The following is a 22297-nucleotide window of genomic DNA, read 5'->3' as shown; positions in this document are numbered from 1 at the left end:
TCCAGCGCTTCCACAGGGGCCGCAACTTCCCAAAACAGCGCTTCCAGGGCACAGCGTCCAGCAGGTACACCTCACAGGGGCTCAATCCTCCCCAGGCGGCTCCACACGGCCCAGCACTTCAAAGGGGGGTAGACAGTCCCACTGCAGTTCCTCAGGGGGGCAAACTCCTCACCTCCTGGGGGGAATCCAATTAGCTCCTTCCCTTCCCAGTGCTCTTTCAGTGCGCCGCTGGCCTGGTTCAAGATCCCAACTATGACAGGGACCTAGTCAGGGGCCCTCCCTTGTCAGGGGCCCATAGGGGACAGCAGAGAGGGGGTTCTAGGGGTGCAGGGCCCAGCTCACAGGCCCATGTGGCGGTAGCACCTCACAGCAGGTCCCCTCGCTTCTTTGTCCCTGCGCTGACTGACTCTCTGGTGACACTTCACCCTATTTATACCCTCCTCCCAGGCAGTGCCAGGACCTTCTAGAATGTTGGCACATCTAGCCTAAACTGGTTCTAGGGGAGGGGGTGAGCACCCTGGGTGCCAGGCTTTCCCTCCAAAAGCTAGGGGTAGCTGGGTAATATTATCTAGACCGCTGACCTATGTCAGTCCAGTGGCAAAACCCATGGCCATGGCATCCATTTTAAAAGCAATACATTTCAATCAGGTGCAGTTTTAAAATGGGGGTGCAGTTTTAAAATGGGGGATTTTACAAGTGCTCACATTATGTCATGTAATTACATTTTCACAAGGTGTCTCACACCACTCATGGCCTATACAGGTTTAATCACATGGGGGAGACAATCTAGATGAGGGGGTCAAAAGCGAAACATTTTGGGGGGAAAAGGCCAAGTCCAACAGGGATCTTCTGCGATACTTAGTATCTAGCTGTTAATTATTTATCACTGTTTCTCTTTTGCGACTTGATTCTTCACCGAAGATGTCGTCGAGAAAAACAGGCTTTAAGCAATGTAGGTCTTGTGCCCGCATGATGTCTATCACTGACACATAAGGATTGTTTGTGGTGTCTTGGTTCGGGTCACGACGTCAAAAACTGCAATTCCTGTTTTAAAATGAATCCAAAGGCGCTTCGGGAGCGTGAAGCTAAATTACTTTTGGCGAAAGTAAAACAGGATACTGGAAGGTATTCGAGATCGACGTCACGAAGATCGAAGTCGAAGCAAAGGTCTCGATCGAAGTCGGGATCGGCGTCGAGATCCAGAGCGGGTTCGAGATCTGGAGAGGAGTCGAGATCTAAGGCGAAGTCAAGATCCAGGGAAAGATCTAAGTCGGCTTCAGGTCACGCTTCGAGCTCCTCGAGGAGAAAGCATAAGAGGAGGAAGCGCAGTTCAAGGCATCATTCAGGGAAGGAATCCTCTGACTCGAAGAAAAAGTCTCACAAACACCGTAAAGACTTTGTCTCTCCTTCGCCTGCCTTGTCAAAAGAAGGTTCTCCGACTCCGGAGCCGGTATCCTCGCATCCTTCGGAGCATGAAGAGGAAGAAGAGGTGATTCCTCAAGATCCGGCTCCAATGGAGACTCCTGTGGACCCAGAAGGTCAGAGTGAGAATGTGTCGGAACGGCCTCCATTGGAACATCCGGTAGGTCCGTACCCTCCCTTTCCTGGTCCCGGTCAGGATCCCTCGCATTTTCTCAATGCGATGTTTGGAGTATATTCTAGGGCAATGTACCCCGCTGGAGCGCCTGTTGGTCCCATGGGTCCATTATCGTACAATCTGGGTATTCCTCAGTCGTACGCCCCAGCTCCATTAATGCCTTTCATGCCGGCGCCTCTTCCACCTTGGCTCGGTACGGCTCCACCGAGGTCTTCGACTCCGCATGCGGCTTCGCCGACTCCGGATCGACCTCGTAGTCGAGATCGAGGTACCACACCTGTTCATGATTCTCGTCCTACTGCTCCGGCTCCTCGATCGACGTCGGAACCGGCTCCGTCGGAGTCGTTACCGGATCCGTCGACTTCGATTGGAGTGGTCGAGGCGAAGAGCTCAGCGTCTTCTTGAGCAAAGAGATGATGAAAGTTCTGATGTGGAAGAAGGCGAGCTTCCTGATCATGATGATGATTTCGAAGAACTTCGGGATGCTAGTGGTCTGGAACTCTCTCCCGAGTGGGGTCTACCTTCGACTTCTGATGCTCCGTCTAGGGATGTGGCACCCTATCACGTGGTTATTAGGAAGGCTGCTGATCTTCTTAACTTAAAGCTGCCCACAGTGGAATACAAGCCCAACATCCTCACTGAAGTCTTGCACTCTCCCTCTTCAATTGTTGAGCCTACACTGCCATTTACTGATGCCTTGACGGATCCAATAAAGGAGATTTGGAAGAGGCCATTATCTGCTCCTGCAGTTTCAAGAGTTATTGCGAGGCGCTATAGGGTGGCTCCTAATGACCCTGCATTTCTTTCTACACATCCATCTCCAGAAAGTCTTGTGGTGCAGGCGGCTTGTTCTAATAGGGCTGCAGGCTCTTTCCCTCAAGTGCCAGCTGACAAAGAGTCTAAGAAATTAGATCAGTCTGCGAAGAGAACTTTCTCTTCTGGGAGCATGGCTCTTAAGTCATCAAATGCTACTTGCCTTTTAGGTAGGTATGTGCATGCACTAATGGACTCAGTGAAGCAATTGTCATCAAAACTTCCTGAGGAGGATAGGAAGAACTTTAATGAAGTGATCTCTGACACTCAGGCTGCTGCCCGCATGGTCATTCAGAGCGGCATGGACACTGTGGATTCTGTTGCTAGAATTATGGGTTCATCTATTGCGACCAGGAGAGCCGCATGGTTAAAGTCCTCGGATTTCTCTGCGGATGTGCAGTCTACATTGCTGGACTTACCTTTTGAAGGAACTGGCCTTTTTGGTAAGAAGGCTGATGTAGCCTTGGAGAGGTTTAAGGACAGCCGTGCCACCGCAAGATCTTTGGGTCTGCAGATGAGAGGGTCTACGACTAGAAAATTCAGAGGATTCGGTAGATCTTCTTTTCGTCCCTTCAAGCAGGGCCAACAGCAACAGCAGCAGCAGCAGAACCCTCTATATAAGTCCCAAAGAGGTAGACAGAAGGGTCGTGGACGTGGACGTCAAGTCTCCTCTTCCTCCACTTCCTCCACTTCCTCCAATAATGCCCAACCCCCGCCCGCATCAGCAAAGCAGCCCTAGATCCACCATTCTGGATCATGTAGGGCCGGTAGGGGGTCGGCTTACTCATTTTCTACGAGATTGGGAATCGGTTACATCAGATCTTTGGGTTCTCAATCTCGTAGAGAATGGGTATGCACTTCCTTTTCAGGAGTTCCCTCCCAATTACCCTCCTTGCCAAGGTTATTGTTCGGAGGACCACCTGCTTCTCCTGCAGGAGGAAGTCCTGGCTCTATTTCGAAAGGGTGCAATAGAGGTGGTTCCAGAGCAGGAGAGGGGTCAAGGGTGCTACTCCCGGTATTTCTTGATTCCCAAGAAGGATGGCAGGCTTCGGCCGATCCTGGATCTCAGGATTTTGAACCTCTATCTCAAACAGGAGAAGTTCAAAATGCTCACCCTTGCTCAGGTTCTTCTGGCGCTGATGGAAGAAGACTGGATGGTGTCAATCGACTTGCAGGATGCGTATTTTCACATCCCAATCCTGAAGTCGCACAGGAAGTATCTCCGTTTTACGGTGGGATCGCAGCACTACCAGTTTGCGGTCCTTCCCTTTGGACTTACTACTGCGCCTCGAGTTTTCACCAAAGTGATGGCAGTGGTGGCTGCGCATCTCAGAAGGTCAGGGATTCCTGTATTCCCTTATCTAGACGACTGGCTGATCAAAGCAGAGTCGCCGTAGAAGGTGCTCCATCATCTGCAAGAGACAACTCAGTTGTTACACAGGTTGGGTTTTTCGATAAACGTACCCAAATCTCACCTGGTGCCCTCCCAGTGCAACCTGTTCATAGGTGCGGTACTGGACACTACTGTATGTCGTGCATTCCCTCCACCTCAAAGGATTCACGACATTCAGGAGATGATTCCTTTATTCTACAATGGAGCGGTTGTTCCGGTCCTGAAGGTCCTTCGTCTGCTCGGTCTGATGGTTTCTTGCATTCTGTTGGTCAGTCATGCACGCTGGCACATGAGGGCACTCCAGTGGTGCCTCCGCAGGCAGTGGTATCAGCACAACGGAGATCTCAAGGAGTCAGTGAAGATCTCCAGAGAAGCTGCAGCGGATCTGTCTTGGTGGGGCGTGGAAGGCAATCTGTCGCAAGGAAAGCCTTTTCAACTGCCTCCATCAGTGGCCACAGTGATAACGGATGCATCCACTCTCGGGTGGGGTGCTCATCTGGGAGACCTGGCGGTCAAAGGTCTTTGGTCTCCGGAAGAAAGGTTGCTTCACATCAACCTTCTGGAATTGAGGGCGATACGTTTGGCGCTCAAGGCCTTCCTCCCTTCCCTTCGCGGTCGTTCGGTTCAAGTCCTGACGGACAACACGACTGCGATGTGGTACATCAACAAGCAGGGAGGAGTAGGGTCACAGTGTCTCTGCAGAGAGGCTCTGCGTCTCTGGTCCTGGGTCCAGGACCATCAGATTTGTCTGGTGGCAAATCATCTGGCCGGAGTTCTGAACGTTCGTGCAGACAGTCTCAGTCGGCAGTTCTCTGCCGACCACGAGTGGAGGCTTCACCCGGAGGTTGTTCACGACATCTTTCAGATGTGGGGGACTCCTCGGGTGGATCTATTCGCCACTCGCGAGAATGCGCACTGCCTTTCATTCTGCAGTCTCCAGTATCCGATGCAAGGAGCATTGGGGGACGCGTTTCAGTTGAGTTGGGGAGATCAACTCCTTTACGCGTTTCCTCCCATACCTTTGATTCCTCGGGTTCTGAGGAAGATTCGTCAAGACCGGGCCCAAGTCATATTGGTCGCTCCGGATTGGCCAAGAAGGGTGTGGTATTCGGACCTACTCCACCTCTCCTCTCACCCGCCGCTCCGTCTCCCTCACAGGGCAGACCTCCTCTCTCAGATGGAGGGGCAGGTTTTACACCCCCACCTCCAGACATTACACCTTCATGCCTGGAGATTGAACGGGGCAACTTGAGTTCTTTTTCTCTCCCTCACGAGGTAGTGGATGTCATTCTCTCTGCCAGGCGTGACACCACTAAGTCCATTTACTCCTACAGGTGGTCAAAATTTGTTTCTTGGTGCAGGGAGAGAGATATTGACCCTTTGAAGGCTCATTTGTCTAATATTTTACAATTTGCCCTTTATCTGGCGCAGCAAGGTTTGGCTGTGGCCACGGTCAAGGGGTATCTTTCAGCCTTATCGGCGTTTCTATGTTTGCCGGATCAGCCATCTCTCTTTAAATCTTCGGTGGTTTTGAGATTCTTGAGGGGTCTCATAAATATGTTCCCTCCTACTCCTTTTGTTGTTCCTCATTGGGATTTGAATCTTGTGCTGACCTTCTTAATGGGTTCTCCCTTCGAACCCTTGCACAAGTGTCCATTGAGGCTTCTCTCTTTTAAAACTATCTTCCTCGTTGCAATCACCTCGGCAAGGAGGGTAAGTGAGCTTCAAGCTCTAAGTTCCAAACCCCCATTCCTGACCATTCATGCTGAAAGGATGGTTCTTAGGACCAGGGCTGCTTTTCTGCCTATGGTGGTGACTCCTTTCCATCTTGGGCAGTCCATTACCCTTCCTACCTTCTATCCTCCCCCTCACCCGTCTAAGGAGGAAGAGAGACTGCATCGCCTGGACCCTAAGAGGGCGGTGTCTTTCTATCTGGACAGGACTAAGGACTTCCGGATGGACGACCAGCTGTTTGTTGGCTTTGCTGGCTGCAAGAAGGGCAGAGCGGTGCACAAGCGCACTCTTTCCAGGTGGATAATCCTGTGCATAAAAATCTGCTACTCACTTGCGGGTAAGGACCCTCCTGAGGGTATTAGAGCTCATTCAACTAGAGCAAAGTCTGCAACATCTGCTTTGTCTAGGGGTGTACCTGTTGAGGATATTTGCAAGGCCGCGACTTGGGCCTCCCTCCACACTTTCGCGAAGCATTACTGCTTGGATACCGAGGTGAGGAGGGATGGCCACTTTGCGCGCTCTGTCCTCCAAGATTTCCTGGTGTAGCAGAGTGGACACCCTCCTCCGGGAGTGGGGACTGCTGTGGGAATCTATTCACAAGGTGAGGAATCCACACGGCAGATGTATCTATCAGAAGAACAAGTTACTTACCTTCGGTAACGCTTTTTCTGGTAGATACTATATCTGCCTGTGGATTCCTCACTGACCCACCCGCCTCCCCGTTGTCCACTCTGCTATACCTGGTCTTTCTGTATATATGGTTTATACTATTGTATTGATTTTGTTCTATATGTACTGTGTACATTGTATATTTGCATATTTGCGATCGTTGGTCCGTCCGTGTGCCTCGAAGGCACGGAAAAAAGGGCGGAACTGACGTCATCACGCCGGCGTGGGCCTGATATGGGGTCGGTGACGTCAGACGGAGTCGCGCGCGATGACGTGCTCCTGTGACGTCGCCCACGACGGCGTACTACGAAGAAAATTTCCGAACGTTGCTGACGCAAGGGGGATATTCACAAGGTGAGGAATCCACAGGCAGATATAGTATCTACCAGAAAAAGCGTTACCGAAGGTAAGTAACTTGTTCTTCTGTCCCATTGTTTTAGTCTTGCTGTATGTGTGATGTGTGTAATCTATGTGCCAGTGTCTGTGATATTCCTTCTCGGACACACACTAATTCTATCCATATTAATCACTTCCTATCCCAGAGTTGGTGTCTGTTTCTCCCCATCTCAGGGTCCTTGTTTCCCTGCCCTCATATTGATGTCTTTATAAGTTGGGTAGATGTCTTCTTGTTCAATTCTTACTTTGTCTCTCACTCTGAGTGCCACTTCTCTGTCCCAATGTTTTTACTTATTTGTGTTGCTGTAGCTGAGTATCACTGCTCCCATGTTTGGAGGGTTCCCTTTTCATTGTTTCACTGTCCTATTGTTTATTTTGTTCAGCTCTGTTTTGTGTCTGTCACGTTGTCTGTTTCTAACTTTCTCATTGTACATGTCTTTGTGGCTCATATCTGTGCCACTTTGTCTTAAAATTCAGGTCTCTGCAGATGCAGTGACCAACATGGGTGTAAGTATGGCTGTCGAACAGTGTGTCACTGTGTGTAGGTGTTAAGAGGCGAGGCGTGTGTGCTGTGCAGGCACACGTGGGTGCAGACCCATGATCCGTTGTATGTGAAGGAGGCTGTTCAGAGAGTGATCCGGGTAGCAGTACTGGTAGGTGCTCCTGTGCAAGCGATGATTGCACCTATGCTGGTGAAGCAGCATTAATGATGAAGTTGTTACTCCTCACTGAGTGAAAGGAGGTAAGGTTGGCTCAGTAACTGCAGGTGGATGGTCTGTATAGCCTAAGTATCTCCTTCCCTGAGCACACATTGCAGCAAGCCTCCTCTCTAAGGATACCCCATGAGTTGGGTATGTTGAGGCCTATTAGTGATTTGCCTCTGAAGATAGTAAGGGACCCAAGCCCCGGCTGTCTTGATTTCCTGTTGCAACAGTGCTTGGGCCCAGATTTCCCAGATGGTGTCCCCTCTTGATGGTTGCCATTGGCTACAGAGCCAATGGAGAAGGCCATTGGTGAACCCTCATATGGTGGCTCCAGTGCAGGTGTGCAAGAGTATGGGCTGTGAATGCGAATTAGAAAGGGCTGCTGGAGATGAACGAAGGGGAGCAGTGTATGGTGGGAGGAGGGGGAATTCGAGGGGAGGAGGAGGTGGTCAGCTTCCTCTTTTCATGTCTGTCTTCTCCTTTGCTTCTTTTGCCCTCCCCCCCCTATTTCTCTAATCTCAATTTGCTGCCTTTTTAACATTTGCACTTTCTTCTACAATAGCTGCAAATTTTCTCTTCTGCCTACTGACTTCACTATTTTTCAGTCTGCTATGCTTCTCCATTTTGAATCACCCACACTTCTCCCATTTTAATCTCTAATTGCCTTCCATTTTTAGTCTCCCACTCTTCTTTTTTCAATTTCCAACTCCTGCTGTATTTTTATCTCTGACTCCCCCCTCCCCATTTAATCTCAGACTCTCACCCCTCTTTAATCTACTCCTGCCCTCCCCATTTAATCTCCTCTCCTCCATTTAATCTCCTCCTCTTCTTCCGTTTAATAGTTTTCTCTTCTCCCTTTTTCATCTCCCACCCTTCTCCCTTTTTCATCTCCCACCCTTCTCCCTTTTTCATCTCCCACCCTTTCCCTTTTTCATCTCCCACCCTTTCCCTTTTTCATCTCCCACCCTTTCCCTTTTTCATCTTCCACCCTTTCCCTTTTTCATCTCCCACCCTTTCCCTTTTTCATCTCCCACCCTTTCCCTTTTTCATCTCCCACCCTTTCCCTTTTTCATCTCCCACCCTTTCCCTTTTTCATCTCCCACCCTTCTGCCTTTTTAACCTCCCACCCTTCTGCCTTTTTAACCTCCCACCCTTCTGCCTTTTTAACCTCCCACCCTTCTGCCTTTTTAACCTCCCACCCTTCTGCCTTTTTAACCTCCCACCCTTCTGCCTTTTTAACCTCCCACCCTTCTGCCTTTTTAACCTCCCACCCTTCTGCCTTTTTAACCTCCCACCCTTCTGCCTTTTTAACCTCCCACCCTTTTGCCTTTTTAACCTCCCACTCTTTTGCCTTTTTAACCTCCCACTCTTCTCCCTTTTTAGTCTCCCACTCTTCCTCTGTTTTAGTCTCCCACTCTTCCTCTGTTTTAGTCGTCCACTCCTCCTTTTTTAATCTCATCTTCCCCCTTTTTAATCGTCTTCATGCTTTTTCATGTCCCGCACTTCCCCCTTTTTAATCTCCTCTCTTCTCCTGATTTAATATACTGTTTTTTGTTGTCCACTGCCCTTAAATGCAAGCTGTCCTCCTCCCCTTCAGACAACTCCTCTGTTAATTATTCCCATTTCTCTTTACTTGTCTACTTTTTTTCTGCCTGCATTCCTCTCTTGGTGAAACTCTCCATTCTATGTGCCCACCCACCTCATGGCTCGCTCCCCTGTCTGCTTTTCGCTGCACCCTCCACTGATCCTCCTTGTCTCCTGCCCAATCTCTTTTCCCTCCATAACTGCATTTCTCCCCTCTTTCACCCCCAGGCACGAAGATCAAGCGTGTGAAGCCTAAGCGCGCAGCATCCTTCTTCTCCCGCCAGGCATCTCATAGTAATGCCTCCTACTCAGAGGTGCAGACGTCCGAGAACCTGGAGCAGGGGTGACTGAGGCACTCAATGTTGACCAAAGACAATCATCTGTGATTTAGGGAGCGGACCAATCCAAGACCTTCAACCACGAAGAAACAATATATTGATTGCGCACACCGTTTTAACACCTGCTGAATCCCACACAAAAAAATCTACTGATGTTTCTTGACCACAACCTCTGATTTATGAGCTGCTCATTCTCATTAATTGTGCCAGGTGATGTTAACCAATTTTATTTACAGTGAGGCCTCTCTTCTAGATGGGCCTCCTCCACTTTAAACATATTGATGTATTTATCTGTTGACAATGGGGGTGGTTGTTTCTAATTTTCCTCCCACCATGTAGCTACTACTGCCAAGTCTAACACATTTCCTTCTCTCAGGCGGATTTACTTAAACCAACCATTATTCATGTTCAAAGTACCAGCGATGCTGGTGACCAGCTTTGCGGCATGTGAAATTTAAGATTTGTGGCCTTGTCTGGTGAATTTGCCCAGAAAACTGCTGCTAACTGTGTGTGATTGATCTGACGATATGGGGATGTATTTATCAAACTTTTTTCAGCACATCAGTGGGACTTGCATGCCATTTTACAAGTAGGTACAAGTAGTTGTGTTGAATGCCAATAATCATAATGTATAAATGTGCCATGGTCTCCGCTATTCTGTGCCTTACAAGTGACCATTTTGTTTTGAAGAAAATGGCACTTTGTTATCCATGCAGGAAATACAGCCATAAGGAAACCATGGTTACTGACGATGTACTGATTGATGATGAATACTGCTGTATGTGCTAGTGCCTCATTTTTGTAAAACCCATCATTTTGTAAAATTACGGTGCTAAATTTCTTCAATCTCAAATATTCCAAGAGCTCTCTAGCTCTGTTTTTACCTGCTATCGTATTTCATTCACAATTGCTAAACTTTTCCAACTGTTTCAACTTCTAGTGGTGTATATTTTGTTATGGTTTATTTCTAACCCTGATAAAAATGTTTGAGATTATGTGGTCGAGTACTTCTTTGTATTTCTTGAAGCCCCAAGGCTACTGTAGTGTAGCCTGTGGGAGATGGAGGAGGGATAGCATCTTTGGAAAGGCAATGTGTAAGGGAATTTTGCTTTCCCTGGGTTCCTGACCAGAAAACAGCCAGGCAACCATGTGTGATCAAGACTGCTTATCTGCTTAATCTCCCTTCTTCTGAAAGTGTGGGGTGCCCATTCTGCAGGGCTTCGGGACGCTGGTTTTTTTTTAATATAGTGCCAAACGTGAATGCAATCCAGTGGACAGGCCTCACTGTGTCTAGCTGCTGCCAGGATGTGTCCCTCATTTCACCCCATTACTTCTACTCGGGAGATGGGGATGTGAGGGGTGGCTGCATACCGGTGGAGAATGTGCTTCTTTCCGCATGCTCTCCTCCCAACATCTCTGGTTTTTGTTTGGTCCCACATCTCCAGCAGGTCCGCTGTTTCTTTGACTGCAATGGGCTTCCGCTTAAACACCGAACGGATTTCAAGAGAATGCTGTGTGTACAGCAAGAGCTTACTTGACACTAGTCCAGTCACAGAGCCAAAAAACAAAATCTGTTTATCATATTTTTCAATATCTGTTTTTTTTTTTAATGAGCGTTTGAACCATGTGCCACTTCTGTTTTTCCTCCTTCTGTACAGAACCTATCCCTAGTCCTTGCATCTACCCCGTTCCTATTTTCTTGGGGCTGAGAAAATTCCTGCTTCAGGATTGAGGTGATTAATGTTTCCAGTGTTGATATGCGTCCTTGTGGTCTCGCAACTTCCTTTCGCACTCCACTTTGTGTCTCCAAGATGTGTTTCCAGGGTTTTCACAAATAGGCATATTGCATTTCTATTTGTCTGTCTGTCTGCCATAAACCTTCTAGCATCCCATTCTCCTTCCAAAGCCAACCCTTTTTTGTTTCTGGGTAGATGATTACCCCTAGTGGGGGGCTACTTTAGTCCCAATTTTCATCCCTGTGCTTTCTCAAACTACTGATCCTAATATACTTTTAAGGCTTTTTGCATTTTAACCTATTGTAATCTGCGAGGGGATTAAAAGACATGGGTTGCATTGTCGCTGCATTTGTTTTGGACACTATTTTTCCCAGTCCTGGGCTTTTCTTTTGTGGTTCATTACCTGGACCTGTATTTTGTAAAACTACGTGCTGTCTTTTGTGCCTGGCGCATAAAGGGACAGCGCACCGTATTACATACAATGCAGTCTCTTGAGCGTAGGTGCTTTTTCGCACCTGCATTGGCGCGGCAGAATTGAAAGATCAGTTGGTGGTTTTTTTAATCACTTGTCTTGTCATTCTGTATAGAAGAAAGGATGGCAAAACTTTAGGTATAGGCATGGAATCCACCCCCACGCTGATGCAACGTGTGCCTGCACTCATCTGCAGGGTCAATGGGACTGCTGTGCCCTCCTAGAAAATGAGGTCCTCGGGTTTCACTGGCTTCCTGCCATGTCATATGTGGTGCACTGTCAGTGAGCCTCCTGACGCTGTGCTTGCCGCTGTAAATTAGGGAACACATCCTTTTTGATCAATTGGACATAAAACTTTCACTGGTGAGATCCTTATTTCATATGAGACTGCATAAGTGTCTGTGGCCATTGTGCAGCCCCTTGTGTAATACCAAAGTGCACTACCTGCAACAAATCCCAAGGTGGATTGGAGCAAATGTTTTGCATGAGAGCAATCCAAGCTTATAACTCCCAGGATGCATTGCGTTGTCAAATGAAATGGAGAACTAGAGGCACAGAGTGACAGTGGCAACCTTGAAGCAGACCCTGTTGGGGTAGAGAAAACGGCAGACACATTTCTACTCGACTACCTGCAGAGTCCAGAGTGAAAAGGATACACAGGAGGAAGCACCAAAAATGAGTAGAGGTGCACAGAAGCAATGCACCTCTGAAGAGAGAAGAATTCAATAGGGCTAAATCCTTGAGGCGAAATAGAGAAATGTGTGCCTTTAAAAAGGTAATTAAGTCCATACAGTAAACCAGACAAGCACAAGGGGCACTAAATACCAAATGTCAACAACACTAAAAGGTCCTCTTAACTTTTTGTCGAAGTAGAAAGTCTCCTTTGGATAAGTATTACACTAGCATCCTTTGCTGGTAAACAGTTTCAAAACATAAATGTCTACCAACACAACAAAGAAAAACCAAAGGTGGTGATGGACGGAGCGTTGACAATACAAACACTCACCCCCAGTCAACTGATCTGGGTTTAATCCATCACCGTTCTTTAGCTCACTCCGCCACCCCAGTTCAGACATGGCCATATGCAAATCAGTCTGACCCTGTGCCTCATGGGAACAGTCCAGCCCGAACTGCCAAGCCATGTCTTCCCTGGACCGGAATCAAGCTTCCCAGGACCGGTTTCTGGCATTGCAGCCGTCTTCAGCCGGGCTTGCTTGACTCCAGTGGCAAAGTGAGCAAGGGACTCACGTCTGAGCATACCCTGCCAACTTAGGGCGAACAAAGAAAAACCAAAGGTGGTGATGGACGGAGCGTTGACAATACAAACACTCACCCCCAGTCAACTGATCTGGGATTAATCCATCACCGTTCTTTAGCTCACTCCGCCACCCCAGTTCAGACATGGCCATATGCAAATCAGTCTGACCCTGTGCCTCATGGGAACAGTCCAGCCCGAACTGCCAAGCCATGTCTTCCCTGGACCGGAATCAAGCTTCCCAGGACCGGTTTCTGGCATTGCAGCCGTCTTCAGCCGGGCTTGCTTGACTCCAGTGGCAAAGTGAGCAAGGGACTCACGTCTGAGCATACCCTGCCAACTTAGGGCGAACAAAGAAAAACCAAAGGTGGTGATGGACGGAGCGTTGACAATACAAACACTCACCCCCAGTCAACTGATCTGGGTTTAATCCATCACCGTTCTTTAGCTCACTCCGCCACCCCAGTTCAGACATCAATGATGATTACTGTATCAAGTATTTTTAATGCTTAATGTTTTTTATTGAAATAAATTGTATACTTTTTAATGCACTTTTTATTGTTATCTTTATATGTTCACTTTATGCTCTACTTCCTGATTTAAGTTGAATGTTGTGTTGGTAGACATTTATGTTTTGAAACTGTTTACCAGCAAAGGATGCTAGTGTAATACTTATCCAAAGGGGAATGTTTACTTCGACTAATAGTCTTTTGGTACCCCACCCCTTTGGTCTGTGGGTCCCTCTCTTTAATTAGAGACCTCTTAACTTTTTGCCAAGACTGCTCAGAAGGTCAAACGATCTTGTTTAGCGAGAGGCTCCAAAGAACCACAGGACTGTACCTCTGGTAACCTTCACACGGCATCCCCATGGCATGAGCTGGGGTTGCAGGAGGATGATGTCAGATACTGTGTGAAGAGATAGACCTTGAATATCTAACGTAGGTCTAGAAAGGCTAAGTCCATGGCAGATTTTCAGCAGTACCGAGTATTTAAATTATCTTTGCTGGGTTGGCAAATGTAAATACAACCTATGTGGGTATTCCAAAGCCCTCTTGGACAAATGTTGGATAACCCCGGAGAAGTGGTGATCTGTGCTAACCTAAATTCAGGAGGAGGGAGCTGGGTTCAACATTCCTTCGTGAAGCTCACTCTACACCCAAGAAGGTACGGATATGGGTAGGAACTGCCTACTGCTGTGGCGGTACACTGGGGCCTGCCCAAGAAATTGTGCACCCTAAAACTAGTTTGTGGGAAATGCTATTCCTGAGCCTTCATAACCCACCGTCTTTATGTTCCTGTTCATGATGGCTTAGGGCCCCCTCCCTTTAAGTCAAGAATACAGTCACAGTCACGTTGTAGCCAGTTTTACAGTGTATATTGGTGTCTGGATATTACAATTGCCAATAAAGTTACATTAAGCACCAAAGACTCATACAAAAAAGCCAGGCATTTAAGTCACTTTATAACTGTATATGCTCCAGGCCATGAGGAGGGAAATGTAGCATGTGAATTATTTTGCAGAAACGTTTTCCTCGCGTACTGGAAGTGGATAACGTTAAGTGGAAGTACCCCACATGAATGAAAAAAGCAGCAACCAGTGGAATTAGTCTAGAAAAATGCCTAGCAGAGGAATTCCAAGCACCAAAAAGTACACTTAATTTTTTGTATCCTTTGCTTCTCTCCACGCCGGTTGCATTGGGAGCCAAGTGTTGGGCTAGTGGTTTTGTTCTACTAATATGTTGCTGGCATTCCAGTGGACTGGGTGTCAAAGTGAAAGATATTCATAACATCAATCAATCTGGCTGTGATGGATAAATCTTCCATCAAATAATAACAACAAAAAAATAACTTCCATCAAATATAGTAAGACCAAAGGTCTGTGAAGGAGGGACCATCTCCGTGACGTCCTGCTTGCAGATTTTGTTTGAACCCAAAGCTCTGTTAGAAGCACTCATGGAGCATTTATCAGATTTCACTTTTTTTTTGCTTTGTGTCGTGGAAATCTGTTTATTTTTTTGTCAGATTTCACTTTTGAGAGACCCACCACTGAAGTAGACCAAGCATCACAAAAGCGCTGGAAACTTTTCTAGCCTTTTTTAGATTATGCTTACATCCACCCTTGTCCACTCCCAAGTGGACCAGCCATGGGTGTCCATGGTCAGCTGAAAAAGCCCATCAGGAGACTTGTTCGCTTCTGTGTTTTATCAACTCCCTCAAAGATATGTATGTGCTTCCATAGACGCCCATGTTAGCAGCTGCAGACATCACCTTTCCTTCAGATTTTTGAAGTTTGCTTTTCCCTATTTCGTCCTTTAATAGTTGTTGTTGACATAAGACCAGTGGCTGAGCTCACTTTGCCTTTGATTTTCTATTCTTGAAGCCAAATAATAATCCAGCTTCAAAAATCAGGTGCAAATTGTTCACCTGTTAATATGAGATTGCGCACACTTTTCATATTTAGTAGTGTAATTGCCATTCCATTGCGCTGGAAAAGAGGAATAATGCACTAAACGTGCTGTCATTCCCCATTTGCAAACAGCTTCTTTGTGTATCTGTAATGTATGCAATCACAAATTGCAGAAATGAACACCTATGATTTGTGCACTCACTTTATTACAGTTTTTGGAGAAAAACATGATTTTACACAGAATTTGGGCTTGTTCACAACTAGACCCTTAATCTTGTAACTTGATGGTGACAATCAATCAATCAATCAGAGTACTTGTAGAGCGCGCTACTTACCCGTGAGGGTCCCAAGGCGCTGAGGGGAGCGGGGGTGCTGCTACTGCTCGAAGAGCCAGGTCTTGAGGAGTCTTCTGAAGGCGAGTAGGTCTTGGGTCTGTCGTATGTGGGTAGGGAGGGTGTTCCAGGTCTTGGCGGCGAGGTAGGAGAAGGATCTGCCGCCGGAGGTCGTTCGTTGGATGTGGGGGACAGCGGCGAGTGCGAGGCTGGCGGAGCTGGCGGGTGGAGGTGTAGAAGCTGAGTCTGCTGTTCAGGTAGGCTGGTCCGGCGTTGTGGAGTGCTTTGTCTGCGTGCGTGAGGAGCTTGAAGGTGATCCTCTTGTCGACGGGGAGCCAGTGTAGGTCTCTCAGGTGGGGGGTGATATGGATGCGGTGGGGGACGTTGACGATCAGTCGGGCGGAGGTGTTTTGGATGCGTTGTAGTAGTCGTAGGTGTTTGTCTGGGATTCTTGCGTAGAGTGCGTTGCCGTAGTCCAGTCTGCTGCTGACGAGGGCCTGTGTAACCATTTTTCTTGTTTCGGTTGGGATCCACTTGTAGATCATGCGGAGGGTGTTGTAGCAGGAGGAGGAGACGCCGTTGACCTGCTTAGACATAGAGAGGGAGGGGTCGAGGATGACTCCTAGGTTGCGTGCATGGTCGGTGGGTGTTGGTGCTGTTCCCTGTGTGGTCGACCACGAGGAGTCGTCCCAGGCTGAGGGGGTGGGTCCGAGGATCTCTGTCTTATCCGACAGTGCTTAATGATCTGCCCCTCCTTCACCCGCCACGCTTATGTCCGATTTAAGCCCAAGTGTTCAGCCTCCACCGCTGTTGTTAAACATTTCAAGCATGAATGGTCACTTTCCTCTGCCTGAATGTCTCTGGAGTATGTTTTTGGGAAATTCTGTTCAAGTATATGAGACCTCTGGCTCCTCTTCCACAACTGCTTGCTGGTTTTTAGGTCGAGCCTGGGCAGCGCATGCGCTGTTCTTAAGCATGCTGTATTGTAGTATGGAAGAGAAGCCATGCCCACTCTCCTGCTATATTTGTCATTGTCCTTTGTAAATGCTACTTTCTGATTCATTAATAGGCTTGTTAGTCCCTCTTTAGTACTGCTGTGTCTTCATTTGTAACCTCCCATGAGGATTTGCCCTTTTACTTAGGTTGTTACACGGTTCCTCTTTTTTTAGTCTATAAGCACTATTTTCTTTGAGTTTCTCCTACTGCAGGCACAACATGCTTTCCTGCAACATTAAGCGCCATGCACGCTTTCACTTTCAGAGCAGCCTGGGACAATGGCAGCCGCTTCTTTGACTATGTCTCGCATTTACAAGAGTATTAGCTATTGGCATTGTATTTGTGTTAATTAGCAAAACATATAAATATAAGTCAGTCATTTATAGTGCCAACAGTTTAAACTCTCACAAATGCAAGACCTATTGCTTTGCAAATGCTTGTTCACGTGTTTGTGACCGGTTGCACTGCGGATGGTAATGTGATGTAATGCTGAACCGCTTTATGCCCGATGATGGATAGGAGGATGTGCAAGTTTGTCTTTCTCGCCCCCTCCACTTAAAGCTGAAGTGCTGCTACCCACGAAATAGGGGTACACGTGTAGACATCAGACACTGCCCAAAACATTTCTTACGTGGGCCACATAAATCCACACTTTACCAACCGAGCACAGCCAGTGGTGCCCATCCACCAAAATGCACTTTATTTCTCGAGTTACTATACATATGCAAATACAAGCCATTGCCAAGACTTAAGCTAGCTGCCATGAGAAATTATGGATCTTGTAGACCTAATAACAGTTAAATTGCACGACAACTGAGGCACAACTCAGCTCTTTGCATGTTGCTGGTAGAACTACATTTGGGAGGAAGAGAAGATCCTGCATTCTGAAAATTATAGGGTCCTTTCCTATAATGCAATCTGAGGTACAACTATATGGTTGTTCCCAAAACAGAATGATGAAAGTCTATGCTGAAAGGAGCAGTTTCATTTCATCTGGGTGAACAAGATCTGTTTTAGCCATAAAACAAATGATTAGAAAACATGACGCAACATTTGACTTTTTGCTTAATACTGTCACTGGCTTCAAAAGCAGTATGGAGAGATGGACAACCTCTCACCAGAAATACTTCTACCTACAGGGTGCTCAGTGGAATGCCATATAATGCCAGTGGGTTCACACGTGTTGAAGAACTATCAGAGAAAGACCAACCTGATAATGACTTTGTGCCTGATACCTCCATGACCTGAACAGTCGGGCTCGAAAATTCCACTCGACCACTCGCATAGTCGAGCTAAATTTAACTAGGTCGAGCTGTTTTTAGGTCCTACTCGCCCTTTCTGGCGAGCAGGAAAGCAAACCAACTTTTGTCCTATATCTGTGAAAACGGAGCAAATGTGACAAGATAACAAGATTTAAAGGCATTTTTATTGCTCACAAAGTTAATGAGCAATAAAGATGGCTTTAAATCTTAGGATCTTATCACTTTTGCTCCGCTTTCAGAGACGGAGGTCAAGTAGGTTGCAGTTAGGTCGAGGACATTTTTTAAGGTACTAGTCCTGCAGGACTAGTACCATTTGTTTTGGATTTTTCGAGCCCCTAACCGCCCCCTCCCTGTTGTAATAGAATTCTCGAACCACTCCTCACTATCATGGACTTGAAGGCCATACTAAGTCATGTAATAAGGTTGGGTAAGGCATAACATTGTCACTAACAATCTGTGTAGATATAAGCAGGGAGGTCTAACCTGGCAAACCTAGGCAGTTGGCTGGAGAGTGCAGACAAAACTTTGTATTGCTTCACTATTAACTTTTGCCTGCCACTGCATTGTTTAATTTCTGCTGATGTCACGTGGGATTTAAATAAAACCTTTTGATGCATTTCTAGTATTCTTGTGCCTAATAAGGAATTTACTCTTCCAAGGAATAATTCTGCTCTGTTTTGACCAACGGCGGGTGACTAGAGTATAATACAACATTTTAAGCATGCATTCACAACAAGACCCTCCTTTTCAGTTGACAGGATTTGCCAGGTGACAATTTAGCCTCAGTGTAGATGTGATACTGGACCTTGTTTTACCATCATAGGCCAAGATATTGATGTTAGAATGAAACATAACTGGAAAAGTCATAAATGTTCAACCCAATCACTTCAGATGCTCCCTCTGTATGACCTCTTTTACTTGAACAAAGTTTGCCAGGCATTACCTGTTGACATCCGCTCAAGGGAAAATCTCATTTGTGGGGTAATTCCACCCCAGATATCGAAATCACATGTGCACAGCTGCAAACTGTAGTGAGGATCCTAGCAAAAGTTTAGTCATCTGGGGAAAAAAAACTAGGGTTCACGTGCATCAGACATTGAAATGCATACTTAACTGAGGCATTGTGATAATGGACTGACAAAGTACACTTAACCCCTTCGACGCTGATGACGAGCTGGGCTCGTCATGAGGTAGCCTCCTCGCAAGCTCATGACGAGCCCAGCTCGTCATGAAACATGGGAATCATCAAATCTCAGCACAGGAGGGGAATACCATCAGCATTGATGTGGTTAAATAGGCATTTGTCATAACTCTCAGCCCGCCTTCATGTGTTGCCCCCTTATTTAATAATAGGTGCCCTCCTATTTGTAGTGTCCACAGGACACGTTCTAGTGTTTGTACATGTAATGTTTCCACCAGCCACTCCTTGAGGGCTGGCTTCCACACTCAACCCCACACGGGCGCCTGTGCCCTGGGCAAGTTACCAGTACTATACCACGGTGTGTGAGCATCATTCACAAGTATGTTGTCCTAGAGCCCACTACGTTACAATGGCTACCAACTGGTCTGCCACGCGTGTAGGCTGGCTGCAGCTCTGATGCTCTGTGTGGGGAGAGAGAGGATTCTGAGCGTAAGGCACTCCTGCCATCATGCTGTCACCGAGAAACAAGGATGATGGTGGCTGCAAGTTGATGGCCTGCGGCAGCAATATTAGCTGGCCTTGCAGCTTCAGAGAAGTAAAAGGGATTGGAGCATTGCAGCCACCGCTGCTCTCAAGGCGCTTCCACACTGCCGATCTTCATTGCTAAAGGCCAGGAGAATGCACCCAAGTGCCTGCAGTACAGTAGAAAGGAGCAAACAGCTTTACGGCCTGCTCGCATGCCACCCTACCTGTTGAGGCGCCCCAAAGCTGCAAATACACAAATCCTGATTATTCACAAACACAAAAAAAAAATCACAGCCACCAAGAGCAGTTTTAACAATATCTATGGCTTTTAAAATTATTTTTGCCTGTCCCCTCCAGATCCAAGTGTTCAATTTTCACTGTGTGTCAATACACCAGGCGGCATTTCATCTTATAAATATAGCCAAGAAGAAAAAAATGTGTGAAAGGTCATAAAGTATCTCACATAAGCATCACAAGGGAGCCGCTGGTTGGTACTCACCAATTTGCCCACACTGTCATCATTGCTAACTTTCATTACCATAAAGGAGGAGGAAGAGTGTCCTAAATCTATGAGGTGAAGAAAAGAAGGAAGTGATGTGTATAAGAATGCACTATAAGTGCTCATGTCATTCTATGCCAACTGGCCCCTGCTGTGAAAAAAGAAATATGCTTCTCCAAGCTAAAATGAGGTGTGACTCACTTGCAAATGGATGCCGTGAGTACCCTCAGATTACAAGAACGGCATGTAGTTGACCCTTTCAATTAGGAAAGGCTGGCATGTTTTGTTGCCAATCTACTTGCGGCAACTTCATCAGGGCTCGAGGACCAGTCTTCACCTCACTGGTACTTCAAGCATAGCCAGGTGGTTGCTGTCAGCTTTTATACCCGCAACACACCATTGAGAGGTGCCCACAAGTTCTAGCCACGCATCACCATCAACTGCGATCACGGACGTTCTGTCTTGTGCTCAGGCCCAAACGCTGCCCTGCCTGCTGACCGCTATCCTGACAAAGAGGTGTCGTGAGTGGAAGCAGCCGCAGAGAGGAACCAGCATCCCCAGTCGACCCCGAGGCCCGCAGCATCATGAATGCTACTGTGGCTTCTTAAGGTAACTCTAGCACCACCCAGTGGTCGCCCGTGTGCACTGTATCCCGATAGTGACATGTGAGTCAGTTTGCACAAATCAGACCCCACACAGTTATGCTAATGTAAAGCATGTGTTCGTGCTCCGGTAGAGCCATCTACCTGGCCTGAGGCGCTCTACGTGGTGTGTTGGATCTGATGCGGCCCCCAAAGGGCAAAACAACTTTGAGAGCGCACAAGCAGCCCAGCAAGAATTTAACAGAGCCTTCTGTAACCCCATTTTCAATGCTGCTGCATCATGTGAACTGCTGTTGCCGGAAAGTATAAGTGGTTGCAGCGTCACCTAGTGCCTGCCCATTGCACTGTGAACACCCCCAGAAAAAAGCCACAGCTCCAAGGGAAGAGACTGCTAACCCCTGCTCAGAGCCCCTGCCAAGAGAGCTGCCAGGAGTACAGCAAAAGCCAAGGCCGTGAAGCCACATGCAGCCACGAAAAGTCCAGTGTGAAAACTTCAGCACAGTTCCAAGAGACTGAAATCCCCAAGCAACCCATCCAAAGGGCAGCAAGCCTCATGAAAAATGTGCGCTGTGCGCGCACCCCTTAGTGGCTGTCTGAGGCCATTGCAAGAAGAAATTGAGCGACATGCCCCCAGAGGTGAATGGATACGCCACCGCAAGCCAGAAGAACGGGCACAAAAAGCACAGGAAGAGGGCGCTTATGAAGAACGACCAAGAGTGCGGAGTCAGAGGTGCGCTGAAGCCTGCACCTGGAAAGGAGCCAGGAGAGAGAGCGCTGGAAGGAAGAGGCCGTGTCAGACGGCCGCCTCCACACCAAATGGCCACCCTTGGCCCGGCATTGAACTTTGTCATATGAAGTGACCGACCCTGCCAAGCATGACTGAATGGAGGCAGGAGCAAGTGCCATGGCGATGCAGGCTCAAGGCGCAAGCACTACGCTCTCGAGAGAAGAAGAGGGAAGAAAGGTGACCCTCCATCTAGAGAGTGGAGCACCGAGAAAGATCCCTGAAGAATGGATGGGGCCTGCAAGAGGTCCACAATGAGGCGAAGTATGTCCTACCGACAGGACAAGAGCCAAGTCCTAAGAACCGGATGCGACCAGCGGGATAACCATGTGGCACGAGAATGAGACACGTGGCATGGCGCCACACCACGGTGAGGAACCTGGTTGTAAGTAGGAATGAGTATGGCATGATGCCACATCGTGAAGGAGTTAAAGAGGCACAGAGTGGCACGATGCCACAGTGTGAATGACCACCACAGGTGCATAAGAGAATAAGGTGAAGAGTGATAAGTCTGAGGACTCATGCCACTACCAGAGAGGGCATGAATCAACACAAGCCTGCCATCGGGTGCAGACGTCACTGGAGACAGCTCTAAGGATGGTCCAACCGTAAGTCGCCAGCAAGCACGCACCGCGTCCAGGCCCAATGCTTAACAGTGCGACCATCCAGTCACCTGTCACCGGCTGCTTGGTATAGATGGCATCTCGGCTAGCAATTGCACAGACCGAAGAAGAACTGCAAGTGGATACGAAGTTCCTCCAGTACTCCTCATTCCCAGTAAAACATTGCTTCCTGTAGCCCAAGTGTACAAAGGTAATTGGAATAATTATCAGGTGCATCACCAGAACCATCTAAGGGGCATCGCACCACCAGAGTGGATCCAAACACATAAAACATCCATAGACCAACAAGGCATGCCTGCTGCTGTTGGAGTCTGGCCACCCAGAAATCTGTGAATCCCCATGAACATGGGACCTGCCGGAAAAAGCATACTCTGCCATTGAACCATCCACCTTTGGGTTTGCATGAGGCTTGACCATGGCCCTGTTGGGAGTTCC

The 22297-nt window shown here is 47.6% G+C and overlaps 1 protein-coding gene across 2 annotated transcripts in view; it reads left to right on the top strand.

Moving 5' to 3' along the window:
- The window catches only part of FRMD8 (FERM domain containing 8), a 65626-nt gene extending 55403 nt beyond the window's left edge, over window positions 1–10223 (top strand). For both annotated transcript variants that reach the window (XM_078671079.1, XM_078671080.1), the window contains exon 12: window positions 9119–10223. In XM_078671079.1, the coding sequence (XP_078527205.1) occupies window positions 9119–9237 (119 nt within the window). In that variant the 3' untranslated portion in view covers window positions 9238–10223. The remainder of the gene's footprint in view (window positions 1–9118) is intronic.
- Window positions 10224–22297: the final 12074 nt, after the last annotated feature.

Source organism: Lissotriton helveticus, chromosome 12 (assembly GCF_964261635.1).
Source record: "Lissotriton helveticus chromosome 12, aLisHel1.1, whole genome shotgun sequence".
Classification (NCBI taxonomy): Eukaryota; Metazoa; Chordata; class Amphibia; order Caudata; family Salamandridae; genus Lissotriton; species Lissotriton helveticus.
Note: the sequence above shows the minus strand (reverse complement) of the source record. Positions and strands in the feature narration are given on the sequence as shown.